The sequence below is a fragment of the Alosa sapidissima genome, chromosome 5, assembly GCF_018492685.1.
Source record: "Alosa sapidissima isolate fAloSap1 chromosome 5, fAloSap1.pri, whole genome shotgun sequence".
Classification (NCBI taxonomy): domain Eukaryota; kingdom Metazoa; phylum Chordata; class Actinopteri; order Clupeiformes; family Clupeidae; genus Alosa; species Alosa sapidissima.
In genome coordinates this window covers 11,503,044-11,517,174 of record NC_055961.1, presented here as the reverse complement: position 1 = coordinate 11,517,174, position 14,131 = coordinate 11,503,044, and the positions used below count along the sequence as shown (strand labels likewise).

Sequence of the window (14,131 nt, the reverse complement as noted above, 5' to 3'; positions counted from 1 at the left end):
ATTGAGCCAAGTGTGTCCGCTCTCCTAATTACGTGTCCCATATCCTCTCCTTCATTTTTCCCCCTCATTTTCACTCAACCCCCCCCCCCACACACACACACACCACCACACCACCATCTCCACCACCACACCACCATCTCCACCACCACACCACCACCTCCACCACCTCCACCACCACCTCCATGTCTCCCTCCCACCTCCTTGCTTGAGGACTGTGGGTTTGCAGGGGTTGGTTTTTTGGGGGATAAAACCTCTGCTTTGGGAGAGGAGACGCTTATTGTGGACAGAGATGGAGAAGAGGAAGGTGGTGCTGCTCTTGCAAGGATTTTTCCTCTTGCAGCTGAGTCGTCCCTCACTCCAAGGAGGTAAGACATTGTTTAAGTCAAACTCTTGCCTTCAGCTGGCCGGAAGCCATGGCAACCAGAGCATCCTTGATTCTCTGGCTGCCAGCAAGGTAACAATCTTTGCTTTTGATGCTTTTTGAGGCTCAGGTGAGTGGTTTTCTATCGTCAGCTAGGAAGTCATACTGTAAAACACTGGCAGGTGTGTTGTAAAGGATAGAAAGGATATCAGGTCTAATGGTCAGAGAAGTGTCCTGAATGTAGTGTCAACTTCAATAGTGCATCTAAAGTCTGCATACCTAAAAGTCTACAAACTTACATGTAAGTTTATGTCTGGATGGGAATTGTTGCTTTTTCCCCACATGTGTTTAAAATCAATTAATATATTATTATGTCACTTCCAGACACTAATAATATGCTGAAAATGTAGACAGCCTGAAGAGACATCAATGGTGCTGTGCAACCATTAGACACACCTCATGTTTTTTATTACAGAGCTGAGAGCTGTCAGGAAGGCAGCTGTTTTGACTGCAATTATCCATTAATGTCATGATTTATGGTTTTGTCAAGGTCGTTTTTCTGTCTCTATAGAAAGTAGTTTGCTACTAGTTCTGACCTGTCGTTTAATGTGTCACTGCCATTGAAATGTCACTGCCATTTGATTTGTGTGCTTCCGCTTTTGTATACTTCCGCTTATTGGTGTAATATTTGAATTTGCATTTGTGGCTGAGAAACTCAACAATTTAAAAAAGTGAGCAAAAAAAATACAGTACATGAATCTTTAAATCACTAACCCTAATCCTAACCCCACAAGTGATTATAAATCACTTTATAATGTATAATGTAGACTGGTAGCACACCACCATGCACTGCACACCACTACTCATTGAGTGAAAATCCATCTGATTTCTCTAAATGCATTAACTTTTACAGCATTTGTTAAGATATGGTGTGAAGTGAAATGCCAAATGTAAATGAGAGGAATATAATAAGAACAGCTGAGAGCAATATAAAAAGGACTTGTTTTGGTGGCTTGAAATTTGCTGAAGTTTAGGAAAACAATGTGAATTCGGGGAAACAAATTGCACATTTTTGTAATTTTTGCAATTGTGTACAGTAAAAGAAATACACCTAAATACTTAAATATTTGAAAGTAAAAATATATCTTTGTAGATTATGAGCAGTGCAACTCAGCAGATAACCATAGCAGCCTATCCCAGAGTTAATGTACTGTAACATGTAAATACTATGATAAAATTCCCACAAGACATTTTAAAATTATGCGTAATCCATATACATTTCTGCAACATCTAATGTTTACAGTCTGTAACATATAATGAAACAGAGATAATGTTGCATACTGTATAGCAGCCATGTACAGTATATCATGGCAGTAACCGATTGATTGAATAAATTAATTTTGGGAAATAGACACCAACATTGTTGATGTGCTGTGTTAATAGATAACGTATCATAATGCCATCTGTTCAACGGTTTGCTTAATATAATAAATTGACCATGTAAAATGTTTATTTTTACATTAAGCATTTTTTGAAATGCCATATAATTATATAGCTACTTTTTAGAATACTTCACATCTTCATATGTCCATAAATGTTGATAAACGGTACATTGTAAATTGATTGCATATAAGTATGTATGTGAGGGTGTTTCCACCCCCCCCCCCTTTCAGTTAGCCTGTTAGGAATGTGTCCAACATGCAGTACTTCCTTACCTTTGTTACTCAACATGTTTGTAAACCTGAAGTTCTTGAAGTCATATATACGTCATATTATCTCTCTTGATGATTCTGACTCATGCAAGAGGAGAACAGCTATGGTTCCAAGTGGTTACACCATACGGAACTTCCCTAATACCCCCCCACACCCTCCCTTGGGTGCACTGTGGAGAGATTGTGTACTTCCAAACATCCCTTCACAGGGTCAACTGAAGCCCATGGCTTTAAGTAGTGACCACAGTGCTGTAGAGACTGGTCTACTCTACAGTATGTGTCAGAGGATAAAATATGGGCCACTTGGACCACTTTTAATTTACTGGCAGACAAATTTTGTATCAAAGGAAATGTTTTTGTTACTTCTATCCCCCTGCAAAAGCTAAAGAGAACTCAAAGGGATTCAAGCATAAGAAACTGGTGTCGCTAGTCTCGTGCAATGAGACTCGATTTTGTAAGGAATAACTAATTGTTGTTGAATTATTTTTCCCATGTTCAATAGACCTATACTTATTACAACCTGTCCCATTTGGGACTCCTTTACAGGGGTGTACATTCCACCTGGAGCAGGTGGTGCTGGAGCTGGAGTTGGTCCTGGGGGAGGTCTTGGAGCGGGACTTGGAGCTGGAGCCGGTCCAGGCGGCGGGCTAGGAACTGGACTAGGTCCAGGAGGCGGACTAGGAACAGGCTTACGACCTGGAGCTGGACCTGGAGCTGGTGCCGGTGAGTAATTATTAGAACCTCTCAGATAATGTATCTAAGCGATAAAGAATGAGTGAGAGTGGGGTTGGTAAGGATATATCGACCGCTGTGGTATGTTCCAGGGATGTCCTGGGACATCACTGCTCTGGAATGCCTTTTAATGCCTTATAAATAGTTTGATCTGACCCAACTGTTGTATTAAACAAACCGATCAGTCTGGTTGCATAATGGCTGCCGTGCATCACAGGTGGGTGCTACGCATTAGTGGTGGTTAGTGAGGTTCCCCTTCATTGTGAAGAGTGTTGTGAAAAGTGCTATATAAATGTAATGTGTTGTTGTTGTTGTTGTTGTTGGTGGTGGTGGTGTTGATATAGATTAGAAATGTTGCATGTTCTGGCTTCCTACTCCATACTTCCAGCTCAAGCTAACTACTACAAATGTTCCAAATCAACTTTTTTTCCAGATGTACACAGGAGAGGTGTTAGAATCCTTGTGTTATGGGTGAGGTACAGTATTTCCTATGGTGGCCAATCAAAAACCAAGCCTAATTAACATTACACCACATGACATGGGATACTTAAAAAAACAACAAGCCAAAGCAGCACACACAAAATCACCAAGCAGCCTTGTGTGAAACATGTAGGCTTTACTAGCAAGTCGTTATGCCCTATTGATGTGGGATCTAAGCAAAGATGACAAGCTCTGGCACATTTCATTAAATCAGGCCCATACATTTACATTAATATGTATTCACTTACAGTAGATGACACTTTTGTTCAAAATAACTTACAAAATAAGGATTAACATTCAAGCCACATTACAAAGGAGACCTTAGGGAACAGTAATAATAATACCAGAAGATGAGAGTGCACAAGTTTAACTACTAGTCAAGTGTCAAAGAGGATAACGAGGGGAAGTGCTTGGTGAGTTAGGTGTGTTGGGTTATTAGATGAGTTAGGAGAGGAGATACTTTCGTAAGAGTTGCGTCTTCGAGAACTTCTTAAAGATAGAGAGGGACACCCCTGCTCTGGTAGCCAATGAGGAACAACAAATGGAAATAGTCTCTCACTGCAAATCCTACTTCTGATACTCAAAATGTCTGGAACAAACCACAGTAATGTATTACCCACAGTATGAGGTCATCCTGTGTATTCTGTTTAATCTCCAGGAGGTTTTGGACCTGGTGGTGTTGGTCAAGGACCTGGTGGCGTTGGACCAGGAGGGTATGGACCTGGTGTTGGACCTGGAGGAGCTGGTCCAGGAGGCTTCGGGCCTGGCGGTGCTGGACCAGGGGGATATGGAACTGGAGTAGGACCTGGCGGTGCTGGACCAGGGGGATATGGAACTGGAGTAGGACCTGGGGGTGTCGGACCAGGAGGTGTTGGAGCAGGTAGGATCCCATTTACGATAGTTATCTACCTAAACATACAGTACTTAATTTGTCTCATGCTAATATTTATGATGCATATAAAATAAAGTATTAAAAACATAGAAAAGTTATGCAATATCATGGCTTCAATTATTACCATGACTGCATGCAAACAATAATGTAGCTGCCATGACCATTACACTGAAACAACACTAGGTAAGCATTTTGACTGGCACTGATTTGCTCTTTTTACATTTTCATTTTTAGGGGCTGGTCCAAAGCCACCTAAAACAGGTAAGAATAACCTAAGTATGAACAATGACAATGACAATGAATGAAAATGACAATGAATAAAAATACACTTTTACTGTATACTCAGTAATTTTATTAAAGCTATGTTTTTCTTTGGTTTTGATCAATAGGTGGTGCATATGGTGGCCAGGGTGTCGGTCCAGGGGGCCGAGGTACCGGCTTTGGTCCTGGTGGTCAGGGTGCTGGTCTTGGAACTGGTGGAGTTGGACCGGGTGGTGTAGGTCCAGGTGGTGTTGGACCGGGTGGTGTAGGTCCAGGTGGTGTTGGACAAGGTGGTCTCAGACCAGGAGGAGTTGGACCGGGTGGTGTTGGACCAGGAGGAGTTGGACCAGGTGGTTACGGACCAGGTGGAGGAGTTGGACCAGGTGGTTACGGACCAGGTGTAGGAGTTGGACCAGGTGGTTACGGACCAGGTGGAGGAGTTGGACCAGGTGGAGTCGGCCCAGGAGGAGTTGGCCCAGGTGGGTACGGACCAGGTGGTTACGGACCAGGTGGTTACGGACCAGGTGGTTACAGACCTGGTGGTTACGGACCTGGTAGTTACGGACCTGGTGGATTTGGACAGGGTGGTGTTGGACCAGGTTTGGAATTTTCATGTTTACACCTAGTATGTCCAATGGACATTTGATGTATCTAGAAAGCACTCTGAATAGCTGTGTACTGTATTATAACAAAAGTATTTGTGTTTGCATAGGTGCTGGCAGAAAGCCTGGAAAAACAGGTGAGAAATTAAGTTGATTCACAATTACCAGTTGAGTATGGAAAATAATTTTGATTAGATAAAATATTATATTGCTGATTTTTGTGTTTGTAGGTGGTGGATACGGGGGCCAAGGCATTGGTCCAGGTGGTCGTGGAACCAGTTTAGGAGCAGGTGGCTTTGGACCTGGAGTTGGCCCTGGTGGAGTTGGACCAGGTGGAGTTGGACCAGGAGGAGTTGGACCAGGAGGCCCAGGAGGTTTTGGTCCTGGAGGCTATGGACCAGGCAAGGAAACCATTTTGTTTTACTTTATAAATATATCTTGTGGGCAACGATTAACATTAGCAAAGCTAAGTGCTGTCTCAATGATGGCACATTATCCATAACACAGCTTCGACAACCAGGCAATTAAACAAGCAGACACCAAATGTTGAAAATACAGCACATAGAGCAGGTCTAGTGCTGATACCATCTTAATAAACTAGCATTTAATGCAGTTACCGGTTAGTGAGAGTACCTGCTTGTTGAGCAAGACATTCGCCAATTCTGCATTATTTCTCACTTTCATTTTAGATGGAAGCAATCTGGGAATAGAACCGCTAGCAAATTAACATGTATATCAAGTTTGCCTTGCAAATTCAGAGGATGCTATTCATAACAGCACCTTAGAATTGGCTCATGTCATGTTCCTCTGCTGTTCCTCATGAGATTAATTACGTAGATTATGTTTTAATACTCTAAAGAAAAATAGAGTGCTGAACATTTAACTGTGCAATATTTGCATTGTATTCATATGCCATGCATCTATCATTTTACTTGTTCATAGGAGCTGGCACCAAAGCTGGAAAAGCAGGTAAGTACTATTAAGTTCTGTGATGAAAGACCTAAGACTGATAAGACATAACATTTTCCTAATGAATGTAAAGTAATAGAGGAAATGATATCTCTTAACTTGCTCAGAACATGATACTTTTCTCTCCAGGTGGTCGGGGTGCTGGGCTTGGAGGACTGGGCACCGGTCTCGGACCTGGTGGAATTGGACCAGGTGGTGTCGGCCCAGGTGGTGTTGGCCCTGGAGGTTATGGACCTGGTGGTGTCGGACCTGGTGGAGTCGGACCAGGTGGTGTAGGCCCAGGTGGTGTCGGCCCAGGTGGAGTTGGCCCTGGAGGTTATGGACCTGGTGGTGTCGGACCTGGTGGAGTCGGACCAGGTGGTGTAGGCCCAGGAGGTTATGGACCTGGTGGTGCTGGCCCTGGAGGCTATGGACCTGGTGGTGTCGGACCAGGTGGGGTTGGACCAGGAGGAGTTGGCCCAGGAGGTTATGGACCTGGAGGTGTTGGAAGAGGTACTGATTACTTTAGGTAGATTCAGAGGAAGAACACTTAGTTGAATCCAAGTTGAATCCACTGCAGAATTATTTTATGACTCACTGCTATTTCCATAATCATTTACAGGTGGGAAGCCTGGGAAGCCCTCTAAGACAGGTTTGTTGTGTCTCTTAACACACCCTCCACAACATAACAAAATTCAGCACTGTCATACATGTACTATATGATATACCATACCGCAATATCTACATCATTTGCCTACACACAATGGCTACACCTATGAAAGCATACATTATGGCCCAAAAACGCACTCATTCAACAACATGATTATTGGTTACAGGTGGATACGGAGGCCATGGTGTAGGACCAGGTGGAGTGGGTGCTGGTCTCGGAAGCGGAGGTCTTGGACCAGGTGGAGTCGGACCAGGTGGAGTTGGCCCTGGTGGAGTTGGACCAGGCGGATATGGTCCTGGTGGTGGTGTTGGGCCTGGTGGAGTTGGACCAGGCGGATATGGTCCTGGTGGTGGTGTTGGGCCTGGTGGAGTCGGACCTGGTGGAGTTGGACCAGGCGGATATGGTCCTGGTGGTGGTGTTGGGCCTGGTGGAGTCGGACCTGGTGGAGTTGGACCAGGCGGATATGGTCCTGGTGGTGGGGTTGGACCTGGTGGAGTTGGACCAGGCGGATATGGTCCTGGTGGTGGGGTTGGACCTGGTGGAGTCGGCCCAGGCGGATATGGTCCTGGTGGTGGGGTTGGACCTGGTGGAGTCGGCCCTGGTGGAGTTGGACCAGGCGGATATGGTCCTGGTGGTGGTGTTGGGCCAGGAGGAGTTGGACCAGGAGGTGTTGGACCAGGTGGACTTAGACCAGGTGGGTGGAATAGAGACAGATTCCTAAAAAAGGTTTTCAGCTTGGTCTTTGCAGTAAATTTCCCCTGTAATACTTTTGGCTTTTTAGACATTTATGGATTATAATGTAGATGCATCACAAATGCTATTAGTCAATACAATGTTCATAAATGGAATTCTGAATAAAACTTCTACATGTTTCTCTGTGTTTTCAGGTGCAGGAGGGAAACCTGGAAAGACTGGTGGGTTAACATCAATAATTGTCAAATACTGACAATTCAAATGTCCTCACATACTGTACATAGAAAAGAAGAACTATGTTATGTGATAAAATATCTTACACAAACTATTTCTTAAATAAACTGTAACTCTAATATGAATGACCATACATAGTTTCCATCACACAGCAATCAGTCCACCAATCAACTAATCAGTGTCAACTGATTGAATAAATACACTTTCAGACGTTGAAAATCTTTGAGGTTTTAGAATGTGGAAATGTTTAGCTAGCTTCAGACAGTTTCAGTCCTCTTACCATGTCACAATGCAACAATGAGTACAGAGAGAATTGTGAGTAGTCATTCATTACAATCGTATTCAGGCAACCCACTAATACCCTTTTTAATTATCAACTGGGAAAATCCCAAAGCAATTGGTTAAAAGGTTGCGGTGATGAACTCCAGTGATAAGTACAAGCTATACCTGAACAACAGTGAATCATAGTTTGCCTGCCATGTTTCCATCACCTCAGCAAAATAACAATGAGTGAGTGGAGCAGGGAAATCTCTGCCGGAAACCACTGCTGTGTCTCTGGGGAACTGTAAATATTATTCCTCATGTCAGTCAGACCCACTCTATGACGTGAGAGTAAATTAGCCCCCATGTCATATCCCAAACAGTTTCTTTTTCATTATCAGGCCACCATAATGTGCTCGGTGAGATAAGACTTAAGGCATTAAGTGGAGTCCAGATAAGACAGTAATGGCAACAGGAGACCCCAGAGTGCTTTTCCTCGAAGCTTTATTGGAACAGGAAGTCTTTCACATATGGCTCACAATTGATGAATTAGCAGTAATGATGGTGTGTCAGGCTTCTTCATTGTTGTTGATTAGTTAGATAAAAGCAATTTACAGAAACTAGGTCATCTGTTGGCCAGGCCAAGACCCCACAGTTTATATAGAAGGTGATTTTTTGGAGAAAGGGCAAAATGTACACTGCAGACACAACAATGGATTACAGTTAATTGTTATTAAAAATTAAACAAAATAAACATCTCAGCATATACAGTATATTTATACTATACATTACACTTCTAATCTGTCTTTTATCAAATATCTCAGCACATTAACAAATGTTATTTGTTGTATTTTTTTAAACTATAAGGTCTGCTTTAAGAAGTTGCTTTAACAACGCTCTATTCCAAACCAAGAAGTGAAACACTTTCAGAAGAGTTTCTCTTTTTTATCTGTCACTTAAGGATTGTATAAAATTAGTGACGTGGTACAGCAGGGAGTTAAAACATCTAAGCAACTGTAAAGTTTATGTGAAAAAAAGTGTTTTCACTATTATGTTCATGGTACAGTGATATTGTGCGCAATAAAGTTGGTGGCAATTACAGCCTGACTTGTATTTTGTGACAGTGGCTTAAATATCAAAGAAATTGTTAATTGGGACAAATGATACCACTCTAATTAGTCCAAAATAAAAATTATGAATGTGTAGAGCTTGTAGTTTTCCACTTATTTTGACACCTCTACTTATTTTGTAGAAAAGTCAAAGATCCATGCTATTGTATATTTTGAATGATAAGTTGAAAGTCACCCAGCAAATTGACATTTTCTTTCAGGTTATGGAGGCCTTGGTGGAGCATTAGGAGCTGGGGGCCTGGGGGCTGGTCTAGGCACTGGGGGGCTAGGACCTGGTGGCCAAGGCACAGGATACAGACCTGGAGGTGAACACAGTTTCTGTCCTGTTCAGCCTAAGCAATCAACTCATTTGTTGAGTCATTTGACATTTTGTGTGTATTCTGTATTGTGTATTGTTTACATATGATTCCTAATAACCTGATCTCCTTTCATTCCAAGGTGGTTATGGGGGTTATGGACAGAAACCACCAAAAGCAGGTAATGAACCATGTATACTGGATAGGATAGAACAAAATCAGGTTGACTCATTACTCACCTGTGAAATGCAACATGATACTCTATGTACAGTCACGCCAAGTTAGAGGCCATGTTTTATATTTTACTTTGAAAAGGGCCAGGTGGAACTGGCTATGGACCAGGTGGAGCAGGGTACGGACCTGGAGGAACTGGACTTGGACCTGGTGGTGCCGGTTATGGACCTGGTGGTGCTGGTTATGGGCCTGGTGGTGCTGGAGTCGGACCAGGAGGAGCGGGAGTCGGGCCAGGAGGAGCAGGTACTGGACCAGGTGGAGCTGGAGTTGGCCCTGGTGGTTCTGGAGTTGGCCCCAGTGGAGCAGGAGTTGGCCCTGGTGGAGCAGGAGTTGGCCCTGGTGGTGCAGGAGTTGGCCCTGGTGGAGCAGGAGTTGGCCCTGGTGGTGCTGGAGTTGGCCCTGGTGGTGCTGGAGTTGGCCCTGGTGGAACAGGAGTTGGCCCTGGTGGAGCTGGAGTTGGCCCTGGTGGTGCTGGAGTTGGCCCTGGTGGAGCAGGAGTTGGCCCTGGAGGCGGTTAGCTATCTAGCCATATCCTCTTGTTTTAGTATTAGTTGATACAATTGAGTAACTCAACAAATTAGTGTGTTATCTCAATGTGTCAGTACACATATTAAGATTATTTGTGTCATTATTTTTTAGCACCACTACTTCCTCAGACTGGTCAACCAGGTGGAACAGGCCCAGGAGGGAAAACCGCAGGGAAGGCCGCTAAGATTCCAGGTAGTTCCAGGAGTCAGCCTGAACCTTGGGGCTCTTATTAATTCATGTGATTTATGGTTTAGCTAAAAAATACATCTAAAGGAAAAGTAAACATTGCATCTCCTGTTGAAATTAAGACCTGTCAAAGCTGGCTGAAGAAAAAATAATGTGGAAATGAGCATATCAGCTACAGCCATTCATTTGAATGAGGTTTTCACTGGTGAGATCTGACAGCTACCAGAGCCAAGTGTACAAAAGTGGAACTCTGTCTGTTTGCAAGAAAGTGGAAAGAATCTTGATTAGATAATATTGTTTTCTTTCTATCTTAATCTGACTATGCTTAGGCATCGGTTTACCTGGACTCTATCAAGGTGGATTAGTTCCTGGACAAGGTGGGTAAAATATGTTTTTAGCCTGCCTTTGTACTTCTATTCTTCTAGTCCGTCTATTTAATCTCAATTTGCTTGTGAAATTTTTGTAATTTTACTGCGATACTGTAATTTTGCATTGTCATGCCATGTAGGTTTTGGTGGACGGGGTGTACTACCTGGTGTTGTCACAGGTTCTGGGGTTGGATCTCAATCTGGTGAGTTTGTTTTAATTTGGTTTACGTTTTTGACCAACATTTTACTTTAAACACTGACTGGTAATGTTGATATCTTCTTTCTCTGGGGCAGGAGTTCTGGGTCAAGGGGGAGTTGGAGTTGGAACTAATGGTGAGTCTGTCCATGTGGTGTAAAAACCTTTTTCAGTGCTTTAATAAGTCCTTGATGTTCCATATCAACACATTCATGTCATAGAATATGATAATTTCTATGGGTTGTGTAATCACATATCCTGACATTAATTTCACAGGTGGTCGTGGAACTTACTCTGGACAACAACTACCTGGCGTGTTTCGCGGATACCCTCTTATTACACCCAAAACTGGAGGTATATCTCCCTTAAAATGTGGTTCTTTGCCATACCTTTCACAAATGTTTAATACTTTTAAGCTGACATGTTTCATATGGTCAACTTCAGATAGTTACGTATGGAACTCGGGATGTGTCTTAACTCTGGATGTGTAAATGTTATTTATTACGAGGGAATGTGCGCTCCTTTACTAAATCATGTGCTTATTTTACTAAATTGTGTGCTCATTTAAATTGTGTGCTCATTTTAGTAAATAGTGCACTCTCTTTAGTAAATAGTGCATTCATTTTACAAATCTAAAACAAGAGCATAATTTAGTTAAATGAGCACACAATTTAGTAAAACAAGCACACTACAAAAAAAATCTTGCATTGACACCTCCGGGGCTTTGTAGTTATGTAATCATGTTCACTCTCATTGAATTCTATGGAACCCCAGATATGGCGTTGCAAGATTTTTTTGTTTGTGTTTATTGAGAGAATACTAAATTATGCTCTCGTTTTACCAGATTGTATGCTCACATGCACAATATACAAAATTACATGCATTTGTTTTACTAAATGGTGTGCTAATTTTACTATATTGTGTGCTTGTTTTACAAAAATGAAATTGACAGCACAATTTAGTCAAATGAGCACAGTATTTAGTAGTCTGGCTCTGCCCGTCTATGTAATTCCGCTCAATTTTATTTCCCTTCAGTACTCCGAAGTACTGCGAAGTCAGAGAGTGTGGTATTACCAGGCTAAGTATTTAGTAAAATGAGAGCACAATTTGCTAAAGAGTGCACAATCTAGTAAAAAACGAATGCAGTTAAGTAAAAGTATAGTATAGTTAAACGATATTCGTTTACACTTTATTTGACAGTATCGACATAAGAGTGACATAGCGCTTCTGTCATTAAGTGTCATTCGGTTTTTGACATTACCCGATATTCTCTCGATATACATATACAATACATCTTGCAATGACACCTCTCAGGCTCTGTAGAATTAATCTAAATGGAATAAACATCTTTCCTTATGTCTTGCAGCAGGAGGAAAAAAAGCTAAAGCTGGTAAATATGGTAAGTCAAACCACCCCATTAATTTCTTTAAATATTTAAATGTGCGCTTTTGAAATATGTCTTTTGTTTAAATAAATCCACAAAACATGAGAGCTGACTCTGCCTTCTGTAAGGTGCTGGTGCAGGGACTGGAACTGGTGCAGGTGGTATACCTCTGGCCAGTGGCCTTCCTGGACAAGGTGTCGTAGCAGGAGTTGGCAGCGTACCTGGGTCAGGACTGGTACCTGGGGGATCAGGAGGCATTCCTGGCGCAGGTGGGGTACCTGGAGCAGGTGGCGTACCTGGAGCTGGGGGTTACCCAGGAGGGGGTGTCTATCCTGGAGCTGGACCTGGAGCTGGTGGTGCTTATCCAGGAGGTTAGACAATAAAAATCAGTCCTTTTCAGACTACTTCAGTCTTAAATAAATGTATTTGTCATGGACAGTTAGGACACCTGTTGATCAGACATGTTGATTGTTTGATTTCCCTTTCAGGATATGGATCATCTGCAAAGGCTCGTAAATATGGTAAGATATGCTCTGCCGTATAAAGCCATACTTTTTTGCAGAAACTAAAATCCCCAAACTGTAAGTCTGAATTATCTGTGCCAAATTATGGAAACTGTAGTTCAGTTGCTGCACAGCCTGGTCTTTTTCTGTATTTCTGAACCAGTCTAAAGACTGTTTGATTGGAAAGTTACTACAATATGTTGTCATGTAATGATTGACGCGTCTCTGGTTATCATCTCAATGGAAGAGTGCATTGGTCATTTTCAGTTGTTTTCCAGGAAAAATAAATTCTTGGTTCCAGATTTCTAAAACCCCTAACCTTATAGTCCTCAATGAAAATTGAATTATCTTTAAAAATGAAGGAAAGAGAGATTATTACATTTTGAATGACGTCAACATCCCTAATTATGGAAGCAGAGCAGGAAAAATGATTCATATGAACAAAAAATAATATTAAGATCAACCCATTGTTTTGACTAGTGCTGTGTTTGCCTTATATGGTTGTTAATTCTTCATAGGTAGGGGAGCCTAAATTCACTGTTTACTTGATTTCTGTAGGCCAGCCTGGAGGCACCGGTGGTGTGCTAGGGGCTGGTAGAGTACCTGGTGGAGTTGGTGGAGTACCTGCTGGAGCTGGTGGAGTACCTGCTGGAGCTGGTGGCTTACCTGGTGGTGCTGGAGGTTTACCTGGTGGAGCTGGTGGCTTACCTGGTGGAGCTGGTGGCTTACCTGGTGGTGCTGGAGGTATCTCAACAATCTTTACAATAGGAAAGGGAAACAATTGCCCTGCACTGATATGACAAAATAAATGCATGAAATAAATGCATGTAAAATTGTTGACATGAACTAATGACTCCATTGCCTTTCTCCATTCAGGCTATGCTGGTGCCAAGGCACGTAAATATGGTAAGGTTTACCTATATGAATCTCTTTCATCATGAAAATGTTTCTCTAATCATCAAGGTTTATAATATGCATTATTTCTGTTGTAGGACCTGGTGGTGGTTTAGCTGCTGGCCTTGGAGGAGTGCCTGGTTCAGGTGTAAGGCCAGGAGGGGGATACGGACCTGGTGGTGGTGTGGGACCTGGTGGTGTTGGACCAGGCGGAATTGGTCCAGGTGGTGTTGGACCTGGTGGTTACGGACCAGGTGGTTACGGACCAGGTGGAGGCATTGGACCAGGTGGGGCTGGGCCAGGTGGTGTTGGAACAGGTGGGGCTGGTCCAGGTGGTGTCGGAACAGGTGGAGTTGGCCCAGGTGGTTACGGACCAGGTGGAGGCGTTGGACCAGGTGGTGCTGGGCCAGGTGGTTACGGACCAGGTGGTGTTAGCCCAGGTGGTTATGGACCAGGTGGAGGACTTGGAGCAGGAGGGGTACCTGGCGGTGGAGTAAGCCCTGGAGGTACAAAATCTAATACGCAACATTGTGTGTATCACTATCACTACTAAAGTTATTTTAATT

At 42.9% G+C, this 14,131-nt stretch overlaps 1 protein-coding gene across 1 annotated transcript in view; it reads left to right on the top strand.

Annotated features, from left to right (window-relative positions):
• The first annotated feature begins 289 nt into the window (after window positions 1-289).
• LOC121708926 (fibroin heavy chain-like) overlaps window positions 290-14,131 on the top strand; it is a 30,213-nt gene continuing 16,371 nt past the window's right edge. The window contains exons 1-27 of the mRNA XM_042091888.1: window positions 290-365; window positions 2,620-2,706; window positions 2,737-2,796; window positions 3,944-4,165; window positions 4,412-4,438; window positions 4,567-5,037; window positions 5,151-5,177; window positions 5,271-5,441; window positions 5,983-6,009; window positions 6,139-6,501; window positions 6,611-6,640; window positions 6,825-7,352; window positions 7,546-7,572; window positions 9,177-9,281; window positions 9,415-9,453; window positions 9,588-10,019; window positions 10,146-10,226; window positions 10,550-10,597; window positions 10,729-10,791; window positions 10,883-10,921; window positions 11,061-11,138; window positions 12,151-12,183; window positions 12,309-12,539; window positions 12,657-12,689; window positions 13,230-13,415; window positions 13,548-13,577; window positions 13,664-13,978. Of these exons, the coding sequence (XP_041947822.1) occupies window positions 290-365; window positions 2,620-2,706; window positions 2,737-2,796; window positions 3,944-4,165; window positions 4,412-4,438; window positions 4,567-5,037; window positions 5,151-5,177; window positions 5,271-5,441; window positions 5,983-6,009; window positions 6,139-6,501; window positions 6,611-6,640; window positions 6,825-7,352; window positions 7,546-7,572; window positions 9,177-9,281; window positions 9,415-9,453; window positions 9,588-10,019; window positions 10,146-10,226; window positions 10,550-10,597; window positions 10,729-10,791; window positions 10,883-10,921; window positions 11,061-11,138; window positions 12,151-12,183; window positions 12,309-12,539; window positions 12,657-12,689; window positions 13,230-13,415; window positions 13,548-13,577; window positions 13,664-13,978 (3,829 nt within the window). The remainder of the gene's footprint in view (window positions 366-2,619; window positions 2,707-2,736; window positions 2,797-3,943; window positions 4,166-4,411; window positions 4,439-4,566; window positions 5,038-5,150; window positions 5,178-5,270; window positions 5,442-5,982; window positions 6,010-6,138; window positions 6,502-6,610; window positions 6,641-6,824; window positions 7,353-7,545; window positions 7,573-9,176; window positions 9,282-9,414; window positions 9,454-9,587; window positions 10,020-10,145; window positions 10,227-10,549; window positions 10,598-10,728; window positions 10,792-10,882; window positions 10,922-11,060; window positions 11,139-12,150; window positions 12,184-12,308; window positions 12,540-12,656; window positions 12,690-13,229; window positions 13,416-13,547; window positions 13,578-13,663; window positions 13,979-14,131) is intronic.